Genomic DNA, 23345 nt, shown 5'->3' on the forward strand with positions numbered 1-23345 from the left:
CCTTTGTTTAAAAGAATCCTCTGGGGACTGTATATAAGAAAATATCCTCTAAGAGTGAGATTATATTCTTTTGAGTGTATATCTACACGCTTATACGTTGGAGGTGGATATGGAGTCATTCGTGAATATGGTACTCCGAGGAAAGATAGTGCAGAAGGAGGTAGTTTTAGTCGTAATTTCATAACAAAAATATAAGCTGGGACAGCTTATAAAAATTAGGTTTTAATTCTCTCTAATATACTGAGAAAAAATATCTAAGAAATAGTAAATATTTAATGGTGATTGGGGTAGTAATATGGAATAACAGAGACAGATAGAGATAGATAGATAGATAGATAGATAGATAGTTAGAGAGAGAGAGAGAGAGAGAGAGAGAGAGAGAGAGAAAGAGAGTATATTTACTTATACTAGTGTAAAATATTTCTGGAATGAGAAAATATACGTTTTCTTAAAATTTTAAGAAAACTTTAGTTTTTCATGAAAGCAATTATTTATTCTATTTAAGAAATAGAAGAATTAATAAAAGAATTAAGAATTTGTAAAAGAGTTTAGATTTAAATTAATATGTTATGTGTATTAGAGTATACTCTCTCACCAAATAAATATTTACTATTTCTTAAATATTTTTTCTCTCAGTGTATTAGAGAGAGAATTAATAATTTTTTCTCTTACTAACTATAACTTTTTATTATTGAAAGTCCTCATTTCATTAGTTTGCGGATAATTCAGAATTAAAAATTGAGTGGGATCAAAAAAATGATACCCAATATAGTTAGGTCAGGATCAAAGGTAGATTTCTCCTTAATAATAATAGATATAATCTCCAAAAGTAATCGATAACATATTGAAACGACTCTCCCTCTCATCGGAAGAGGGACAGTCTCAGTTTTTGAATGCATTTTGTTTCAAATCGCTATGACTTCTTTGTGAGGAAATATCGCCGAGCAGCGAATCGTTTGACGGGGACCGAGGCCCGTCGACAATGTTGAGCTCCCCACTCCTTTCAGTCGAGTGCGCCGCCTCGCAGGTGTCAAGCGAGAGCGTAAATACATCACAATGTACCCCACAATGACGCGCGCCGCAGGTCGGCGGCAAGGGACTACCTTACACGCTGCTTTAGGAAACTTCATGCTTTTCGAACGGCCATATCTCGGCAAAAAATCGACATAGAAACACGAAACAAACGCTGTTCTCCTCGTAACTTCACGCCGCATATGTTTGTACTGGTTGCGCATGCTCTCGTCACGGGCACCTGTTCAAGTTGTGCATAATTACAACTTCACGATACGTGTGGTATACGTCACGATATTGTCGCGTAGAGATATCAGAATAAATGTAGACTCGAGAGAACAGAGAGTGCCTTTTATCGTATAGAGTACAAAGTTCTGCGCATAGCTCGTTCGATAAAATTCCCGCGGAAATCTCCGCGCAATTCATCACTTTTTACCGAATGGCACGCGCGTGATTTCGAGATCCAAGTCGATGTTATTTAACCAACGTGAGAAATTCACTCTTGGCTAATGAATGCTTGCGAATATTCGACCAAGAATTGGTTTCGCCGGTGTCGGTCATCCGAGTCTAACCCAATACTGCTAAGCCAGTAAATGGTTACTGGTGGCGAGTCGATATCGAAAATCCGGTATCCCTAACGAACCGACATTGGAATCGCTCGTAATTCTACGCGAGTACACACTCCGTTCATACTCTCGCACACTCTTGAAGAGTTTATTCATCAGGTATGTATTTTCGGGACACCCAAGAAGCACGTTTTCGGTGATTCATCGAGACAGCTACTCAGAGTATCAGTATATCTTCTTTTAGCTTACATAGCCAAGAAGGGAACTCGGTTTACAATTATATTTCTTAACCACACACACATCCATCTATTCCTTATTTCTATCTATCTAGTTACTAATATCTCTATAGTTACATTGTCTTTAAAGAGTATCACTTTTTACGAAGTTATACATTTTAGGATTAATTTTTTAAGATTAATCATAAGATTATTTGTGCAAAATTTGCAATATTCAGTACAAAATTTCTCACGAACAATGCAGACAAATCGCACGAAACATTAACCACAAATGTATTTTATTGCGATAAATGTCACATTAAATTTTCGTGTAATAGTTATGCAAAAATGATTCAACTAAAAAAATTATGATTTTTGAATTTTTGTTACTAATAGGTAGCTCATACATCTTTCTACATAGAATAAAAAGATCCAATGTCCTCATGCCTAAAATCAATTGAAAAAGTTTATTGTCTACTAGTTGCACCACTTTTTACGAGCCTTTTTTACTTATTTTTCAAGGGGCTTAAACTTGTCAATAAGTACTCTCAAAAAGAAAAAAAATGCTTGAACGATTGCAACTTTTTAAACAATTGCAAAGAATTTCCCAGTGCTATTTTTAAAATTTATCTATACTGTTTAAATGCTCTTTTTCAAGTATCTATCTATACTTTTAAATATTTTTTTAAAATCATATATCAAATTTTTATCGTCATCGCGTCTCCCGAAACGTACTCCATGTGGGTTGGATTATTCTTGCATAACTACGGCCAAATTTAAACATTCCGACGAATAAACTCCATGAATGATATATGCACAGCTGTAATTATCGGTAAGTAAAATGCATTTAATAATTCGCGGAGCGTCAGCATATATACACAAAGTTACCGGCTTGACTATCAGTCCGACTAATTGCCAACTTTGCTCATTAGCAGCGTTTGATTTTTATTCGCGCGGCGCGAGATAAGATTATCTACGACACTAGCCGTGCACGACATGAATTATCGTTCTCGCGGGAGGGGAAATTAATAAGCGAAAACGTTCGTGCGGTTATAATGCGCGCGCTAGTATCTGACGAATTATTTAATCGCGGAGCGAAGCACGCAAAGAACTTTTCCAGTACTTCCTTGACCAGAGATTTGACGATTTTTTCTCCCCCTGTGTCTTCTTGTCTTTCGTCGCTATCTTCTCGAAACGATGTCATCCATTGTCCGGCGATTCTCATTCTCGTCCTCGTCTCCGCGTGAAACAGTCGGCCAAGAGCGGGGTCTGTTAGCCGTAATTTCGGAATGATAGACGCGCGCTGCTGCACAATATGTTTACGGAAGTAAACCGCGATTCGACGGCGCTCGAGTCTCAGCGGCAGCTTAATTTATTTCGTACGGATGGCACGTAATAACGCTATCCGAGTTGCCGAGCTTTGTTCCGAAATCCGAGAGATATTTGATTGACGTCAGAGAGAGAGTTGCAACGCTGCCAAGGAAAGGCCGTGCCATTTTCGCTGGCCTCGTAACTTCTTCCCTGCGGGAACTGCACTCGCGGTGCGCGAACTTAAGTCGGCTTATCAACTATTTCATCGAACTTGCCGAGAGATTTGTCGATGTCGACAGAAGGAACTTTTCACCTGCGTACGCCTTCGTTTCGTACGCCTGCATTTTTCATCAATTTTAAAACTTGGACTACGACTCGCATTACCGAATAACAGTTGCACCTTCTGTATGTCTGTTTGTCCGTCTGTCTATCGTTTATGCGCCGCCGAAGGCTCTTCCTTCGCGGTGCTGGGAGTAATAAAAAGACTCGCTTACGAGACACGCGAGGGTGATGCGGAACAGAGAAGGACTCGTCCTTGAATTCTCACTGACTACCTCAAGCCTCGATGGTCGTAGCTCTCTCATTCTTGGCAATTTTATAACGTCAAGTAGGCCGGGAAAGACTACCGTGGTAATGTCGAACGAGACAGGAATGCGAACGTAGCGCACAAAGGAGTCTTCAGGGATCGCGGTCGAAGATTGGCACGACTTCTATCCATCTTGCGATGTACTTTCTCCTGTGCATGCATCCGCGTATAAAGGTCTCTTTATATTTCAGGCGCTTATCTTGTCAGTTGTAAAATTTACACATCGGCAGTCAGCTCTCTGGTTGCTTCTCTCGTTTACGAATTGATCATCTCTTCATTTTCACACGTCGCTGACAACTGCCACTGAAAAGATCGACACTTGCGTTTGTAAAGTTGCAAAATTATTTTCAGAATAGCACAAACGTCAAAAGCTTCAGCGGAAAATTCATTGATCACAGATCACTGCGTATCCTTCGGAGAAATGCAAAAATCGTTACTTTATAATAGAGACTTAAATTTTAACCTTAATCTGGCACGATCACTTTCGATCCCATCCGACTTTTAATCTTGAATTAAACCGAATCAGTAGAATGAAGACTCGTTTCACGCGCTGAAAAAATTATAGTTAGCGAAAATACGAGGTTTAAATAGAGTTGAGTTATATTTCAATCGTCTATGTAACAAAAATGCGCTGGAATCGATTCTAATATGCTAGATTAAGGTATCAAAGCGTAAAATAAAGATGATTTTTCGTTATATATTTCGATTTTTTATACATTAAATATAAAAGTTAAATAAAACATATAACATAAAAATCTTGTACAAGTAGTTTATTTATTACTGGCTATATCATGGCGTGATCAATGTTTCTGTATCGTTAGGTTTTAATCACGAACAAAAAAAAATATTCAGCTAACTTTTGAAATAATTATGTTAAAATCCATATTATAGTAGATTAATACTGCAAAAAATTGAAACAATGATTTTATTCGTAGCTCGACTGAAGAGATGATTTTCATATACTCCAATAGTTATATTTTTTGACAGATTAAAATATGTAATATTTTTTTCGTAAATATTCAAGTATCGACAAAAGAAGTATCTTAGATTTCTTAAATTAATTTCTTAAATTTATTCTTAGAATTTACACAAATTTTTGTGTAAACTCACGTTTTCATCGCGTTTCTCTTTGCAATAAAATAAAGTATCCGAATGAATATTTACGATCACTTCTGTACATAAGTCTGTTCCACAGACTTGAAAGTGTGTATTCACTATTTTTCATAAATTTTTATTAGCACTTTTACGTTCCAAAACCAGCGAGGGTTAATATGCAGGAGATGCCTGCATTTTTCAAAGAAGAGGGAATAAATGCATGTTATCCAATGCGATAGCGTCGATACTTCCGGAGTTCACCTTCCATTTCCTTTTTTTTCAGTATCGACTGACCTTCACGGTCCAAACGTTTCTTACGCATGGCAGATAACACGCTTACGGCTCAAAGATAAAGACCGTTTCGCGACGCGAGAAAATCGTTAACGCTTACATGATCGCTCACTATTGCGCAAATAGTGAGCCGACCGACTTCATCGCAAGGCGAAGCCTGACGAATGTGAAACGCGCGTGAACGCCACTTAGCCGGAAGCGAGAATTTACGAGAGACACGCAGCCGCTTTGCCGCAACGGTTATCCATCTGTCGTCGCGGCGATCGATGGCCCTTTCACGTCCGAATTATGGCAATCTACACACTTTTTCAATACTTCTCCGAAGTCGTCGATAGATTTCCGAAGGACCAAGGACGAGGCTCCCGCTCTATATTCTCCTATTTTATTCTCCTCTCTTCCTCGCTCGCCGAATCCTTTCTCGCGCGGATATCGACTCGAGGGGAAAATCGATGCAACGGCAAGATTGGGAGGACATTTCGCCTATGAACATAACTTTCGAATGAGCGGCCAACGAATGGGCCTCTGTCACGGAACCAGACGATTCCCGGTAATACGGGAAAATAATGAATAGCTGGAAACACACATACACATACAATACTCCCTTCGTGCGCCGTCGTAAAACTGCAGGGTCCCGCCAATTCCGAGATAGAGTCTGTTTCCTCGTCTCGCAAATGTCATAATATTATTATTCGCGTGGTCGTAGACGTCGTGCAACGGAACGCACACGCGATAATTGGCATCAAGTTGCTTTTATCCATTTGCAGGTCGCGCATATCGGCTCGGTGAAATTGTTTCGAGACGTTCGCAAGGCGCGTCGACGAGAAGCACGACCAAAGCGTACGAGCATCGTCTCTAATTGAATATCATGTCTATTATCATCGACAGAGAGAGAGAGAGAGAGAGAGAGAGAGATCGCAGCTTGCGACAGGTTGCCGACTGCAACAATGCGTTCGGCGCTGCCGTGTTAAGCCGCGCGAATAGGACGGGGTAAGCTGCTTACGTGAACTCGTGGTGAATTTATACGAGTTAGTTTAACTGTTGCACACACGTGTGTCTCCGTCTCCGCGTAAACGATCGTGATCTAGTGGATCTGCCTCCCTGCCGTCGCCTTTGTATCGATGTCGAACGTGAATCGTTTGCGAATGCTTCCGAGTAATTTCGCGAAGTTACTCTTTTCGCTGCCCTTCTGTGTGCATTGAGTCATAAAACAGATGCATTTCGAGTACTAAAGTTGCAGCACAAAGATGTAAAAATTGAAAGGCACTGCTGACGCATATGAATCGTTATGACAGGAGCCAAAGTGACAGTACATGATGTGAAAATAAATGTAAGATAACGTGATGACATGTTAATACGCCCTGTACTGTCACTTTTAGGTAATGATTATCCTTAAAAAATCCTTAACAAAAGAATATTTTCTTAATAATAATCTTCGAAGATACTTATCATGAATTTCAGAAAAATTCATTATCATGTGCTCAAAAGAAGAATTTATTCTCTTTATAATACTGAGAGAAAAGTCTTGTTATAGTTAACAATGCAATCGTATTTGATGATTAGTATTAAGCATTATAATAGTTACCAATTGCCTCTGGTAATAGTTAGAAAATAGTTATTAAAACAAATTCTTTATTTAATTAAATCAGTTTAAATGATTTTTCGAATAATACTAAATAATTTGGTAATAATTACTAAATAGTTCGTCTATTATCAAAATACTTGGTCACATTTCGTATACTTATATCGCAATATGATAAGTATTACTGAATATTTAGTATTATTCGACAAATCATTTAACTGATTTAATTAAATAAAGAATTTGTTTTAATAACTATTTTCTAACTATTACCAGAGGCGATTGGTAACTATTATAATGCTATTATAATACGATTTTATTTAAGAAATTATTTGACGACATATGACACACATAAATTAGTAATAATCACCAAGACTTAGATACCACACGAAAAAAATTATTTTCGTATTTGAAACCAAAATATTTGGTACGGTTTGATTATCATATTTTTACTTCTGTCAAATACATATATTATTGAGAAAGTGAAATACACAGCGGTAATGAAATTTTGTGGTTTCAATTACCAAACATTTGGTTGATCTCATTTTAATCAAATTAGTCCGGTGTACTAAATTTTCGTTTTTATAACAGAATCCTTTCTTCAGTGCAATTACCTCTTGCTGAGGTGATTTATTAATATTTATCAAATTATTTGATTATATATTCAGCTACACACGTTTAATTGAAACTGTTACATAAAAGCATCTGATAACTATTATCCAAGCTTGATGTTTATTATTAAACATTTTTTCAGTGAAGAACATTAGACAAACAAAAAGAACAATTAAATCAAATAAAAAGTTGCCTCGATTCTATGTAGCAAGCAAGCCGAATTTTTGTTTCAATTCAATTATCCTCGACTGAAAGGCTTAACTTGCTGGGATTCAAAATGCGTTTCGAATAAATTTAACGCTTACGATGAACTCATGATAGACCTATGGATATACTATTGTGAAATATGCCTGAAAATGCCTGAAAATAGAATTTACTCGAATACAATGTCTTTCTACGTGTAGCACTTCAGGGTATCCTCTACGATATCGCTTTAAATAATGATCGCCAACCGTGCGCTATTTTCGCGGAGTTTTTGCGCGCTAACTCGTATGACGGACGGGCTTTATGAGGACGTACTGCGAGTACGTGCGAACAATGTTGAAAATTGGCGACGCTATAATTCGGCAGGGATGTATATTTTACAATGAAGTAATTCAATAGCCGTCAGATCCTTCAGCAAGTTGCGAATATCGAGTATGGCGCGCGTGTGGCTATCGTTCCCTTTTACCCCTTTCTGTCGCAGCTTTTTTGTTTTCGGCCATGTTTTTCTCTTCTTGTTTAGGCGGAATTGATTTTACGCCGCCGTGCCGGCGAGCACGCTGATAGCGCGACCGCACGTATATTTTCTAAAGGCTAACCCGCGCGCGCGCGCATTTTTCCCCGCGAACGTTAGATATATTGTTTTACGACTTTTCCAAGTATTCTCGTGCTGGCGATGCATATCGCGCTCGCGTTCGATAGTTATGTAACTTATCCTCGTTTCGTGGAATCGCGCGCGCAGCTTTTGCCAGAGAAAAAACCTAAGAGAAAGAAACGAAGAGATTAGACACGAGCAAGGCGAGATCACAATGCGAAATTGCGATAATTACTTATTCTTCTTCATGGATGAATTGATTCCCGCCACCTGGAACTTTTTACTGCCCGAGATTGCAACAACAATGATGCAAATTTCACTTTCTCTCTCTTTCTCTCTCCCTCTCTCTCTCTCTCTCTCTCTCTCTCTCTCTCTCTTCGCACATAATTCGATATCGACGCGATGGTGATTGTGGAAATTTCACGCCGCAATAGCCGTGAGGTATCCACATTAACGCGAAGTTGGCGATAAAAGTGTAGCGCGGGTCATAAGTTTATTAAGGGCGCTCGTAAAGAGAGTTTGGAGGATCGCGGATGTATGGAACCGAGTTCACTCATAAAGATAATGTTTCCCAGCGAGAGGGCGAGCGGCCAGCCGCTGCTCCCAAATGGGGAAAAGGAGTACACGGGCGAAAAAAGGTGTCCGATATCGAGGGCAATTTGTTTGTGCCCGTGCGATATTTATTCTGGAAAATGTCACAGCTCCTCTCCCCGACGCGCGCGGCTCTCTCGCGGCAGAGAAATTCTTTTAACGTGAGGTAAATTGGATCCGTTCCCGTTGGCTTGCCACGATTTAATTTGGCCAATGAATTAACGTCCATGATATCCCGACGGCCTGGAAATATCTTCCCTCTTCAATTATGCAAGGCGAAGACGATGGGATTGTAACTACATACCACGGCGATTATTTCACGATTTTATTTAACTTGCGCGGAGCTCGCACGGTGCGGATGTCCAATAGACGACACTTGCAAAAAGATACTGCAGATAAAATAAATTTTCTTTTGAGAAGCACTTTGCCTCTCATCACCGTTGGCTGAAATCGATTGGCTGAAGGGGAGTTATGATGTCGATGTATACATCATGACGGGAAGTTACGTGTTGTTATTCCGATGATACGCCTAAAAATTTACAAGGATTATTCGAGAAATACATGGCCTAATACATAGATAGCGCGAATTTGATTTAATTTTTATTATTATATTTCAGAGCCAGCATTTATTAGATTAAGTATTATAGTATAGAGTGATCTGTCGATTAATCTTTATTTGACAGCTAAAAGTGACGCGTCTCGAGTATCCCAGTGCGTTCAATGTTTTACTAACTTTCGAGTGAGGTAGACTCAGATTTCATCGACGTTTATAAATCGGTGTTGAGAGTCCTTCGGATTGCGGCGAAATCATGTCAAACAACGAAACTGCGCGAGAAACAATGAAACTGTTCAGTCTTTGTTGGTGTGACCAAACGCAGGATCCGTCACTCGCAGAGTTCACTCTGGCGTATTTTCAAACAAAGACTAATCGACAAATCGTTCTATATTATCATGCTTAATAAAGGAAAGCTCTAAAATATGTAATAAAGTTTGATATAAAATAAATATGGTAATAAAGATTTTCTTTAGTTTAAATAGAATAAACAATTGCTTTCATGAAAAACAACAGCCTTAAGAAAACTTATATTTTCTCATTTAACAAAAACTTATTTTCGATGTAAAAACATTATATTAATACATAGTTATACAAGTAAATATGTTATTAGTGCCGATCGAACAAATGTTTCTTAGTTTTTAGATATCTTTTCTCTCACAGTGGAGAGTAGAATCGGGAGATCCTCGGGACTAGGAGAATGAATCGACAACTAATACGAAAGCGCTCTGTAGTCCGTCCATTAACACGCGTGCACTGAATAGTTTATATAGAGATAAATAAGCGCGTTAACTATAGCTGCAGCCGGTGACTACAATCGTCGGTGTAAACGCGAAGAACGTGCATGCAACGACAAAACTGTACACTACTTTGTTTCAGCACAACGGCGTCGACTGGTCGGAAATAAGCGATAATGAATATGTGTAACAAAGAGAGAGAAAGAGGAGAGGAAGAGAGAAAGAAAAAAAGAGACACATTTCCTAGTGTGGAAGCCGAAATCATATCGATTTTCTTCTCACGCGACCCGCACACAACGATGGAGCGAAAATAAAGTAAGTGACGCGACTGCCACACACGTGCGATATTATAATCAACATGCTATAGCGACATGGTCGTAGTTGAAAATTCTGTTCTGCGTCATGCTATAGGCGTCGGTGGGCGTCGTTTAAATCTAAAATGTCATCGACGGCGGGGCGCGCGGGGTGCCGCGGCCCTTAAAAGCCGAGTTATAAATGTCACAATAAATTCTATTTCCGCTGTTGCGCATACCTTAGCCGTGCAAGCGGGCGCGAGTCAAGTTGAGTCAAGCTGCATTATTAACCTACTTATGCAACGGATAGTTGGAATAAACGACAACTATATCTCGCGATTACGGAGGGCCGTTTGCGAGTTACAATGGGCGCGCTCGCGACGATGCAAAGGGGAGAGAAAGGGAATATCTGCTTGTCCGAAGATAAATGATTAATAAAATTATATGTACACGACTGAGTAATGAGGTTGCCTGCATGCAGCGTGTTAAGCTCTCTACGTTAGCCCTGTAACCCTCGAGTTTGCCTAGACAGCAAGGCTGAAGTGTCCATTTGCATACTCAACGTAAACGCCCGCGCTCGCGAGCGAGCGAGCGAGCGAGATGCCGCCTTCTGTTTGTCCAGGAACGTTTCTCGTTCACGTGATTTTTGCTGGCCGTCGGCGGTATTATTGGTTCAACAGCGGTGTATAACGATAATATTAACATAACAACAATCGTTCGGCGTGTTAGCATTGTGGTGGTGTTCTCACTATCCGGGCTGATGTGAGTGACGTTCACATTGGCGCAAAAATAAAGCGTGCGCGCACGATAGCACGGTTCTTCAAACAACAATACGCGGATGATATTGATTAACACGACGATAACGTAATTTGCGAACGAACGAACGAACGAACGAGCGTAACGGCGTAACGCGGCAAGACGACGGCCGAATCGGACGTTTCGAATGTCCGGGAAATCCTGGCGTTACGTATTCCGCGGTCGGCTACGACGAATTACGGTATTCGCGTGATAGGTCGATGATCCTCCCGCGCGATGTTTCCATCTCGCTGTCGAGCTCGAACATTTCAGCAAAGCGATATCCCGTATATCGTGTTAACGATACCCGATATCTTCGTATATTCCTCATGAAAAAAACTGCGCACAGAATAAACGCGATCCCGAGTGGAACTTTTGGTCCTATGCTAAACCTTGAATTCTACAACGCAGTAGGAGCTAAGTTAGCAAAGTAAGTTTAATTCTAACGATACAATTTATTTCTGCTTTGACTCTGATAATATCCAAAATTTTATTTTTCACTTTCTTCAGCGTCAAAATAGATTTTAGGATATCAAAATAGACGTTGAATGGAATGAAGTTGAAAGTGGGATCAAAATTTCAATGGGATTTTTTTGGGCCGGTTAAATAAAATAAAAAAGTTGAGGATATCAAAATATCAAAATGAGGGTTTTAGAGTATCAAAATAAGTATTGAACGGAATAGCAAGGCTGAAAATAGAATCAAAATTTCGACTCGAGATAGCTAAACGGGATATCATATAGCTTCCGATCGTGCCGAGTAATACGTGAAGTCACATCGAGACGTCGCTAATCGTCGTGAGCGATTAATTTTCGGTGATCTAAAATATCGACCTAATATTCGCATAAAAATTTCCCATGATTTTCCCAAATGCAGCACAGACTCCGATTAGAATACCCGAATTGGTCCAAAAATTGATTATCCCACTACGATGATCCCGGATGGGAATCCTATTTTTAGCTAACGCAATAAATAGAATAAAAAATCAACGAAATAAAATATTCCTGAAACCTTGAGCATTGTATTGTATCATGAAATTATTTGGAAAGTCAACACATGGCTTGTTCTGTTCCAACGTTACATGAAAACCAGAGGAATTATAAGGAAAACTTTAGATCTCTCATTTAAAATCGCATGTTTGAAACAGTGGAGAAGGCCGTCTGAAAGTCATACAGGCCAGTTATCACAAAACTTATATTTCAAGTAATAAATGGAGCAGCATATTCTTCTTTATAGTATAACCTACTTGTAGCATGTTAGCTGGGCGTAATGAAATGGCTTTTGAGAGAAATATCGCGTACGGTATTTACAAGTATTTTTTCAAAATTGGGCGTTGTGTGAGTAAATTTTTTCTCGTTTCTATTTTTATTGGTCGATTGATTTTGGAATTTCTAACCGCGACATCTCTTTAGTTGTAAGAAACTTTGTAGTTATGAGTTTAACTAATTTTGTCTACAATTAATTAACAATTATTGCACCATAATTTATAAATATAATTTCTCTTATTTTAATGTCTATTCGGCTTGAGTCAAATTAAGTAGGATTAGTTGTCACGTCACGTAACTATGATATGAGTTACGCAAGAGCATGGAAATATATCAAAGTGATGTATTATGTATACACAGTCACAACGCAATCTGAGTCTGCGTATAAAGTCCTATAAAAACAGAGTTCAAAATTATTATTACAATTGCATGGACTTTGCTTGATATTATACCACTAATTGAGGAGGACCAATGGTCGAAACGTATTGTAAGTGTTTATTTTATTAAATTATTTACACATAACAACTGTAATTTCTTTACTAGTTATTGTTTTATTATAATGTTTAGAAGAATTATTATTTTCTTAATTCAATAATTGTTTATTGTGCCTGATTATCAGACCTAACTAACATTAACTTTAATAAAATACTTAAAATATTAAAAAAAAGAAACAAATAATTTGTCTTGTTGCCTTTATGTAAAAGACATGTCTCTTCTTTCCACTCTTTCTATGTAATTTTTCATGCGTCTCTGATTCTCCCGCACTAAAGTCACAGTATAAATTACTGAGGAAATCGGAATAGATCAAAAAAATTTTCTATAGTTAAGATAAAAATGGGATTTTCCCAATTGGCATCGCAAAATATGATACACCTGTTTGGAACAATTTTGGGTAATCTGATTGAATGTTAATACTCGGGAATGTTTAGGAAATTTCCATGCGGGTTTCCACTGGAAAACCAAATTCACAATTATTTCGGGGAACCAAACTGGATTCCAATTAGATCCCAAGAAATTTCCTGTGCGGACAAATACCACTGACGCAATACTGAGCACCTCAATCGACCACTTGAAATCGATAAAACGAATTATTGTGCTTAACAACGCGGTGACACGGTGCGGCAACAAGCCTCTCCTCCTCGATAATACGAGCTTCGAAACGCGCGCGCGAGCAGTACTCTCGTGTTTTAATTAAGAGATGTGCAAGTTCGTTTAGAATATCGCGTTACACATAACGGTGCTTGAAAAATGCGGACGCCAGTATACGGTGCTTTCTGCAGCGAGCAGCTCGTTCCTAGACTCTCGTGTCCCGACAGCGCGACCGTATGCAATACGAAATTAACGAGTATACCGATACATGTGACATGGCGGCGAGTGCTACTTGGTTTTGGGGGGAGCCACTCTCGAAAGCCTCAAATTGGAAGAAGTTTACTACGGTCGCGCTCTAGCGTGCGAAACTAGCTGGAGTCTCGCCGAAGTCTCCCTCACTTCGAATCGGTTATCCCCGCGAGTCGATAGGGTCGCAATTACACAACTTTTACTTCCGACCCAGTTCGCGCTCCGTACAAAATCATTCCGCGCGAGCTTTACTCGAACCGGGATCCCGGATAATGGACAATAATCGCGAACAAATCTCCGACAAATTCTATCCGTTCTCGCTTCTATCTCTCTCTTTCTTTCATCTGTTTGTCGCCATCACTCCCTCTCCTTTTCACGCTGGGCAGCGCTCGATTTTTCTAATATCGCGGAACTTTCACAGTTGTCGCATCACTGCGCGGAGCTTCCACGCTTATTAGACTCGCAAGACTTCGCGAGAGAACAACGCGAGACCGATCTCGCGAGGCAGAACGCCGAGTTTGTCACGAGTGCGGGCGACGCTTCGATTTCCGTGCGTTTCCGGCGCAGCTGTCGCTTCTGCAGCGCGACTTGCAGTCTCGAAAATGGCTGGACGGAAGCCGGCTGTTTAATCGTTAAACAGCTATCAGTGCGCGATACCGTTCTGAAAAGTCGAGTCAGTCTAATGAGATCCAACAGCAGAAGAGTTCAAGGCGAGATGATCTCTCTCCCTCCCCTTTCCTCGCTCTCTCTCTCTTTCTCTTTCTTTTTCTTCTTCCTTCCTCGTATCTCCGGCGGTAGTCTATCTGACGTCTATCTGACGCGTAGACCCATCGAAATGAAATTCTCGTCGTGGAAGTCTCGTTTTAAGGAACGGCCGGCCGTTGCCATCCGAACGATGATGCGCGCGTTGGCAAGGTAAAAAAAGGAGAAGAAGAATAAAAACAAAAACGCGAAGATCGATCCGGCGAGAGGCTGCGGGAGATTCCCTCCGACGGTCCGACAATTCGATTATCCCAGCCGATTGGATTTTCCGCGCCGTCCATCAGGAGTAAATTATTTCGTGCTATGGTCGGCGACACATCGTGTCGTTGCGCAACGGCCGTGGTGCAGTGCGAACGACGCGGCGCGACGCGACGCGACGTCGCAGGGCGCATGCAAAAATAAGCGTCGCTTGCACTTTGCGTCTGATGCATCTTTCATGTAACTTTCGCGACGCGTTTTGAAAGTTCGCGCGACTCGATACGCGACGTGCGCGCGCGCTCGCGCGCGAATTCCGAGACCGAGTCCGGCAGACATTTTGAAAATCGATCGCCCGGGGATTTATCAAGGCGAGACACGGGGCTGCAGGCGATCCGATATTCGTTTGCCCGCCCGAGCCTCGTATCGGAGCCGGCCAGCAACTGCGAACTTCTCCTGTCGAGCGCTCGTACTCTGTGAGAGGAAGTTTTGCTAATTTAACAAAACTGGACAAAGGGTTTGCACAACCTCTGCACCATTAATACGAAGAAGAATTTAACAAAATACTCGCAACAAATGGTTTGTTCATATGGGACAGCAACTGACCCCGTAATAAGAACAAACGATTTGTTAATCGTCTGTTCTAATTTGATGCTTTAAGCAACACTTCTGTAATGGAGAGCTAATCTAACCTAACCTAACCTAAACAAACGAGAACAAACGTGATTTATATCTCAGACGATATAAAATAACAAATAATGAAAAATGATTTGTAACGATAATCCGATCTGTTTCCCTAACGATCACAGCAATCGTGCTTATGTTGTGATAACCGTGGGATTTTTTTCAGTGCGAGACTATCTCAATAATTGTTCATTGAGATTCAACAGGGGGTTGCTTCCTAGATAGATTTTCATGATTATCACGTGAAATAATCGATAATAAGGGACTTTACAATTCTTTTAATTACACTTCTGAAATAAATATACTATACTGAATTAATTATCAAATTTGCATCGTATATAATGTAATTTTTTGTTGCATTGATGCAGTAACAAATTCATTAAAAACTACACTCAGAATTTCATACTATATTTAACCTTAAACATGAATAAATTTTATATATTTAATAATCGGTGTAAAAAAAAACTAAAGAATATGAATATATTAATTTTTCGCGATTCAATGAAGTTGAGAAGAGTTATAATAAAAAAACAAAATACGTTTTTAAGAACGGTAATGTTTGAAAAGTTAGTCTGAATAAATGTTATTTATGTTTAAGATTTTAAACATGGCATATTCTATGTGACAAATATGATTGCAATCCGATCTGTCATAAAGAACTCAACGTTGCTGAATTTCGTGATTTAATATACTTGCAGTTACTATAAAGTTTACATATATGAATAAAGTCTATCGAGGTTACTTTTGCAAAAGCAGCACGTTGAGTCAAATATTGCATCAAATTAGCGCAGATAGATGGTTACACTGAGAAACAAATGTTTAGTATTTGTAACTATAATCACAGAGGATGATAAATTATGGATATTAGAATTTTATGGATATTAAGAAAATTATTTTTTTGCTATTAAATTCTAATATTGGTGACAATAACCTTATATGCATGTTACTACTATCATTTTCGTGTTAGAGTAATCGAAAAATATTTTGAGATTAAAATTAACTATAACTTCGGTTGGATCAACTATTTTTTTTCTCTTTCTACAGAATTGCAAATTCAAGTATGTTATTTTTAAATACATAAGCATATAATTCGGCTGAAAGTCTTTCTACATGTTCCTTGTAGTTTTAAATCACGTCATTTAACACGTTTAAGAAACATGCGAATTATAATTCAGCATGTTTAAATATATCAAATAATTTAAAACGATAAAATGACTTAAAACATGTAAAAAGAGATTCAGTTAAAATAACACATTTGGATTTGCAATGTAATAACGTGTACAACTTTGTCTCAATTGGATTTCACGAGTATAGTAACAAACCTTGAAAATTTTTTGGGATCTAATTGGGATCATTCCGATTTCCCTAAAAAGTTATGAGTTCTTGGGAAATCTATAAAGATTCGGAGATTACATAGAAACGTAATGTTTTAAAAATGCGATTACAAGTAGAAAGTCTAAATAAATTCCGCTTTCTCTACCGAACGTTTTTCCAAAGTTTTTTTTTCGATTTCTACGTTAAAATAAAAATACCAACACTGCAAGTCCAAATGTATTATTTTGACTGAATCTCTTTTTACACGTTTCTTACCACCTTAAGTTACGTAATTTATCACGTTTAAATATATTAGATTATAATTTATACGTCTCTTAAACGTGTAAAGTGACATGACTTAAAACGGTGAAAAACATGTAGAAAGAGCTTCAACTAAATTACACGCTTATGCATTTAAAAATAACACATTTGAACTTGCAATAAATGCTCGGTCACGTACCTAATTCTGGACATACTTATTGTTTTGATCTTCAAATATAAATATTTAAACTTTTAACATAAAAAATATATATGCATACAAATATATACACATATAGAATATATACATATATTCTATAGAATTCTATTCTATATATTCCATATATTCCAGATTAAGTACATGTCTAAATATTGATACTTTTATCTTATATTTATATTTATTATATTTTTATATTTATATTAAACAAAATATCTGAAACGCTTTGAGTATATTTGCATATATTTTACAAAGTACAAACACTTAAAAAGAATAAATTATAAGGATAAATACTTAAATCGTTTCAAGTATTTTGCTCAACTTCTTTCAGTTATAAATATTTTGAATGAAACAAAATATACTATATTTTTATTTTAAATATAAAACTTTAACATCACATTAAACATTCAAGTGTATTGAGAATCGTAATACGATACACTTATTTGGAACAAATTTGAATGCCATGGGTACTACATTTGGGAATGTTTGGGAAATTTCCATACGGGAATCGATACGCTCACTTTCGTCAAATCTGTGAAGAAATTCGTAAACGAAAAAACACCGTGTGTCTCCCTCTGCGACCGGTGACTCGATAATAATAAATAATAAATAAATGCGGTATGCATAAAAACGGGAAAGCTGACAATGGAATATATAATATAACAAAAGCTGTCGCGTGTAAAATAAATTACGGTATACATGTATCGCGGAAGTTATTAATATAAATTAGGTTTGAACGCACGTGCGGGTTTTCGAAGAGCGCGAGGATAAAGCGAGTTTAGAAAGCTCCACTCGATTTTGATAGAATTTGTTAAAAGTTGGTGTACGAGCATCGCGCAAAAATCGTTGGACGGCGCTTTCGCGCGAAGTTTAAAGCTTCAGTTTCTAACTTCTCAGTTTCTTGATCCAGCTAGAAGCTTACCTTATCTCATCTAGAAACTATTCTCTTTGTAACACACGATAACATTAATATCGCGGGGATACACAGTATTATTTAACGCTGTAAAATAGAAAATAGTATCAGTAAGCACGTTGGAGAAATCTTACTTCGTTCAATATATATGTGCGTTGGTGCGTGTGAGACATTGCGTCTAGGTTTTGATCTTCCACCTGTGTCTGTGTGTAGAATAAGAATAAGAAAGTGATATAATCCTCTACACATCTATCATAACACAATTGATTATCATCTAGTAAAGAGAGCGTCCTCGATTACCCGTTCATACTAACCCTTTCTCATGGATTTCTCTCTTCGTCCACGTTCTCGTCTCAACGTTTAATATTCGTTGTATATTCGTTGTACACGAAAAAAATTGGTATTAAGGCTCCTGGATACTCACCACGGCCATATTGGATCCTGACGTCAGAGGCGAGAAATGGCATGCTGAAAATTCCTGCAATTTTCCAATAAAAAGATATTTAAATGAAAGAACACTTCAGGTCCCTTGAATATACTTAATATACTTGAATATACTAAAATGCTCTGAAAACTATCATTTTTTTTTGACAGTCGATAAATAGCTGTAAAAGTAATATGACACAATCATGAAGAAAAGTATGTTAAACAAGATTGCATGTCACGTTAACTTTACGTTTATTTATTGACTGTCAAGGGGAAAGAATAATTTTCGGAGCATTTTATAAGTTCAAACGATCTCAAGTGTTCTTTCATGCGAATATCTTTTTATTTGGAAATGGCACGCTAGAATTGTGGGGAAGCGTTTTCTCCCTCCTGACGTCATCAATCAAGAGTTTCGCCGCGAGGGATCAGGGGCCTTAATTATTATTATACATAGTATACATATATATATAAGTATATATATATATATATATATATACATATATATAGGTATACATATGTGTTAGTAATAATATTTTATATAGGATGTCTAACAATTACATATAAAACTTTAGTGTACGTGTAAATTAGGTCAAATTGAACAAAAGAGTCTTTCATCCTTTTGCGAATAATCACGTAAATTGTTTAGTTATTAATTAAGAAAGATTGGCGAATAATCACGCACGATTATTTGTCAAGCTTCTTTAGTTAATGACTTAAAATTTTACATGGTTGTTTGCAAAATGGTAGAGAAATTTTTTGTTTAACTTACCCTGATCTATACGCACACGAAAATCGTAAAATATATTATCGTTAGACCTGTATATAATAGTAAATATATTATATATATACACTCCTATATATATATATATATATATATATATATATATATATATATATATAATATAATAACTGAGTATATCTGTTATTATAATAGTATACGAAAACACAGTTATATGTTTTAAATTTGACATACCACGAAGAGAGTCAATGACATGGGGCAATTTAAAGCGAGGATAGCGACGGATATGTAAAAATATTTAAAATATGCATATAAGGAATACTAAAGATAGAGAGAATGTGTGACTGAGAGGTAGAAAGAGAGAGAAATGAAAAGAAAGAGGCATGCGACTCACCAATGCCTGGGCGGCGCTCTGGTGCTGCAAGCAAGAAACATCCAGTTACAATCACAATAACGACAATCAATTAATGTTTCTTAGTAGCTCGTGTGATAACACTAGTGATAAACAGTTAAACAATAATGCGGTGCTGACGAAAGCTTCAACATCGACTGGTACACAGAAAGAACACACCGACAAAAGTAGTGGGTATATGTGAAGCCGTAGAAGCTAGGGGCAGTCTCATAAATCGACGGTTACGATTCGCGTATTAGAGAGAGTTCCTCCGATCGATCGCGGTGAACGCTTTCGAAACTATGAGGCAGTATTCGTGACTTCGGTCATCTCGAGAGATTACATATTTTTCTAATTTCTTCTTCGACACGAGACCGCGCGTTACAACTCGACTAGAGTTTTATCTCCTGACCTCCCTTGTTCTGACTCTTCTGATCAGATTCATCCTAATAAGTTATTTGATTTGTGTAAAATGATACTATTGAATTCTAATTATTAATCCTTCGCGTATATAATATTGAGTCTGTGAAACGCCGAATCAATATTCGATCAACTTTTTCTCTAAATCTCTTATGGGGTGAAATCCCACACAAAACGAGTGAAAAATGGTAGTATTTTCACTCGAGGCGATAGTGGAAATACTACCACTCGAAGCCACAAGAGTGAATGTTTCATTCAAAATTAGAGTGGATTCTGACTCTACATGAGCGAATCGTTTCAATTGTAGTAAATATGACCCTATATAACAGTGGATATAACATCAGATTCACTCTTCAATTTCGAGTGAAAATTTTTACTGGGCGATTCAGAGGAAATTTAATCTACAGGAGTGAAAAATAACTCGAATGACTCGGCTTATCACTCTAATTTTCGAGTGAAATTTTACACTAAGAAATTTGGAGAATAAAGGAAAAACTTTTCTTCAAAATAGCACAATCTGTATGCACATTCGGGTTTTATTACGTTATCTTATAGCTGAGGCTTTCTTACACAGAGAGAAAAAATACCTAAAAACGAAAAGATATTCAGCGGATACTAATAACATAACATTTATTTACACCTAAATTGTTTTACTGAAATAGGAAAAACAACTGTTTTCACGAAAAAACTAGAGTTTTGAAAAAATGTACATTTCCTTATATGAATAATATTTCTTTTCAGTGCAGAAATATGTATATTAGTGTAAGTAAATGTTATTAGTACTCACTGAATAAGTCTTTTTTTTCTTAAATATTTTTTCTCTCGGTATATATTTCTAGAAAAGAATATGTCCAAAAATATTGATTTTCAATAAAGTTATGATGGTTATGGTTCAAAGTTGTTCTAATCTAGCAGGCCTAGATATATTGTATGTTTGTACTGTACGTTATACTGTACGTTTAAAAAAATATAATTGCACGAAAGTTAACAAGATCCTAATTATTAATAATCATTAGCAAGATGCTGATTGCCATACTGCGTTACATAACTTATTAGGATCCCTATAAGCCTGCCTCGTATACATGTAATCAGATAACTGATTGGAATCAACCTGATCACAGCACCATGGGATAAATTTCTAGTCAGGGAGCTTGTAAAATGCACGAATTCGTTAGTCAAAGCACTAATTGAGTGCGCTTGTCGCGTCTGTTGTTACCGACGCCGCGAACAATGTGGAGTGGTAACGACGATAAACGAATTTCATTACTGATCTTTAATCCGTTTAGCGCGTGCGGCGGTCGATCTTGGTGGCGTTCTCCAAAAAACGCGCGCGCCGATCGGCCGATAAATTGTTCTCTTTACAAGAACAAAAGGATAAATCTCAGCATCCTGGCTTTGACAGTCAAGAGGATCAATCACGATTCTTCCCCTCTAGCGTGAATTCATAAAAAGTGAAAGTTTTTTAACTTCAAAACATATGGAGATGTTCACTTTTCATGAGATCGCGCCAGAGAAAAAGATTCATAATCGTCCTTGTGAGGTGTGTTCGAAACTATTCTTCTGAGAGCATGCGTTCTCACTAAGAGGAAGAAAGGGAAAAAGCCTAGCACTCGTTTGCATATCTAATTTCATTCGCCAGGGTAACACTGAAAAGATCGATCCTCTACGCCGGCGATTAAAAAGCACATAGCGTCAATGAGATTCGAAAATCGACAGCATTGCGGTCGTGATGCGCGGCCATTAATTGTTTATCAATCACCTATCTCGCACGACTTCGTTCTATTTGCACGTGTTGTTCGTGAAAAAGCATCACTCGCAAAGAGAGCGAGAGAGGAGACGCGCACGTTGCATAAAAATATTTATCCACGTAAGCACCGCGAATGCTGTCATAGTCAGGCCATTGTAACTCGTTTCGAGATTTAGTGTTTTTCGCGGAAAAGTCGAAAAAAGAACGAAAGTAGCGTTTGTGTCGTGACGGTAAAATGGAAAAAAGCGGTGTCGCGGCGTGACGTGGATATGACGCGGGAAGAAATACGACGTTTTGAAAATGCGCGGCTCTCACGTCGACCGCCGAGCTCGATCCGAAGCTCGTCTGCGAGCTCGGATGAAGGCATGTCGCAAAGCACCCTCTTCGTCGTCGTCGTCATCATCAGTCGATGTCAAACGACCCAGAAAACATCGGATTGACACTCAAGAAATTAAAGCACTTGCCACGGAAGATGAATTTCGCGTGGGTGCGAACGCGTGATAGCTTCGTGGCGAATCGCTGTCAGCGTGTCCCCCGGAAGACACGCAGGAGACACGAAGAAAGAACAGAGTTTAGAGCGGTGAGATAATATTATTCGACGCGCTAAGCGCCGTCGGAAAGCGGAACGCCGGCTTATGGAGCAAATTTCGTCGTCTTTGGCTCCTGTAATCTCGCTGGGAACTCACGATTTCCGTTCACGGTGTGTATACCTTTCGCGATATCGGCCGGTCTCTCTGTGGGCGAGAGGAAAAATCAATATTCCAGACAGCCGGTCTTTCGGAATACGCGAAATTCAGCTCGGCAGCTCGATTGTGCCGGCGCGTGCGAGCTGGAAAATAACTTTCGCGGGAAACGTGCGCGCAATATAACGGCGAGATCAATCTTGCCGGGGCTCCGCGAATATTCATAAGCGGATTAGTAGATGAGCGCCAACTCGTCGTAATTAACGGAACGCTCGCGAGAACGGGGCGGAAGTAAGCAGCGGCGTAAGGGAAAATTCGCACCTTGGCAGAGAAAAGCAGAAAACAGAAAAGCAGAAGCCAATCAGAAACTGCTCTGGTAGAGAAGCAGAAATTGTCGACTACCAGCACGAGTGCCGACCGTCTTTCAGCTTTTCAGCCGAGGTGCCAATTTTCCCTAACACTTTTACGAGAAGTCGCGAAACGCAGACGGAAATGTGTGGAATTTTAACCGCCTCGGCTCACTCGCGTGATAATAATAATAAACAGAGTTGCTTTCACGACAGGACTTAACAAACCCATACCAATGTGTATTTAATTAGAGAAAAGCGGCGAAGTCGTCGATTTATGGTAATGCGACTGTGGTCGGATTTGTTAGCGAGAATGTGGTGGGTAAATAACAGATGGACTGGACAAGATAGCTCGTTACGTGGATCTCAAAACGCATTACAGTATTCCGTGACGATAAGGTCGACGAGTCATCAAGAGCGACGCCGTCAAGAATCGCAGGGAAAGACGCATTAAGAGACATAATGAAGGAGTAAATACAGGAAAGGAAGAAAATGACAGAAGTCGCGTTTCCTATCACGCCACGTGATAGATTGTTCTCCGGCAAACACTTGTTCTGCTTCCCTCTTCTCTCTCTCTCTCTCTCTCTCTCTCTCTCTCTCTCTCTCTCTCTCTCTCTC

General features: G+C 38.6%; 1 protein-coding gene across 6 annotated transcripts in view; it reads right to left on the minus strand.

Moving 5' to 3' along the window:
• LOC116848145 (sodium/potassium/calcium exchanger Nckx30C) overlaps nucleotides 1-23345 on the minus strand; it is a 110940-nt gene that overhangs the window by 63867 nt on the left and 23728 nt on the right. For 3 of the 6 annotated variants that reach the window (XM_032823943.1, XM_032823942.1, XM_032823944.1), the window contains exon 2: nucleotides 19534-19557. The exons of the other annotated variants lie outside the window; for them this stretch is intronic. In XM_032823943.1, the coding sequence (XP_032679834.1) occupies nucleotides 19534-19557 (24 nt within the window). The remainder of the gene's footprint in view (nucleotides 1-19533; nucleotides 19558-23345) is intronic. 6 annotated transcript variants of the gene reach the window in all.

This window comes from Odontomachus brunneus, unplaced genomic scaffold (assembly GCF_010583005.1).
Source record: "Odontomachus brunneus isolate Ranch 3 - 2012 unplaced genomic scaffold, Obru_v1 Obru_scaffold_090, whole genome shotgun sequence".
Taxonomy (NCBI): Eukaryota; Metazoa; Arthropoda; class Insecta; order Hymenoptera; family Formicidae; genus Odontomachus; species Odontomachus brunneus.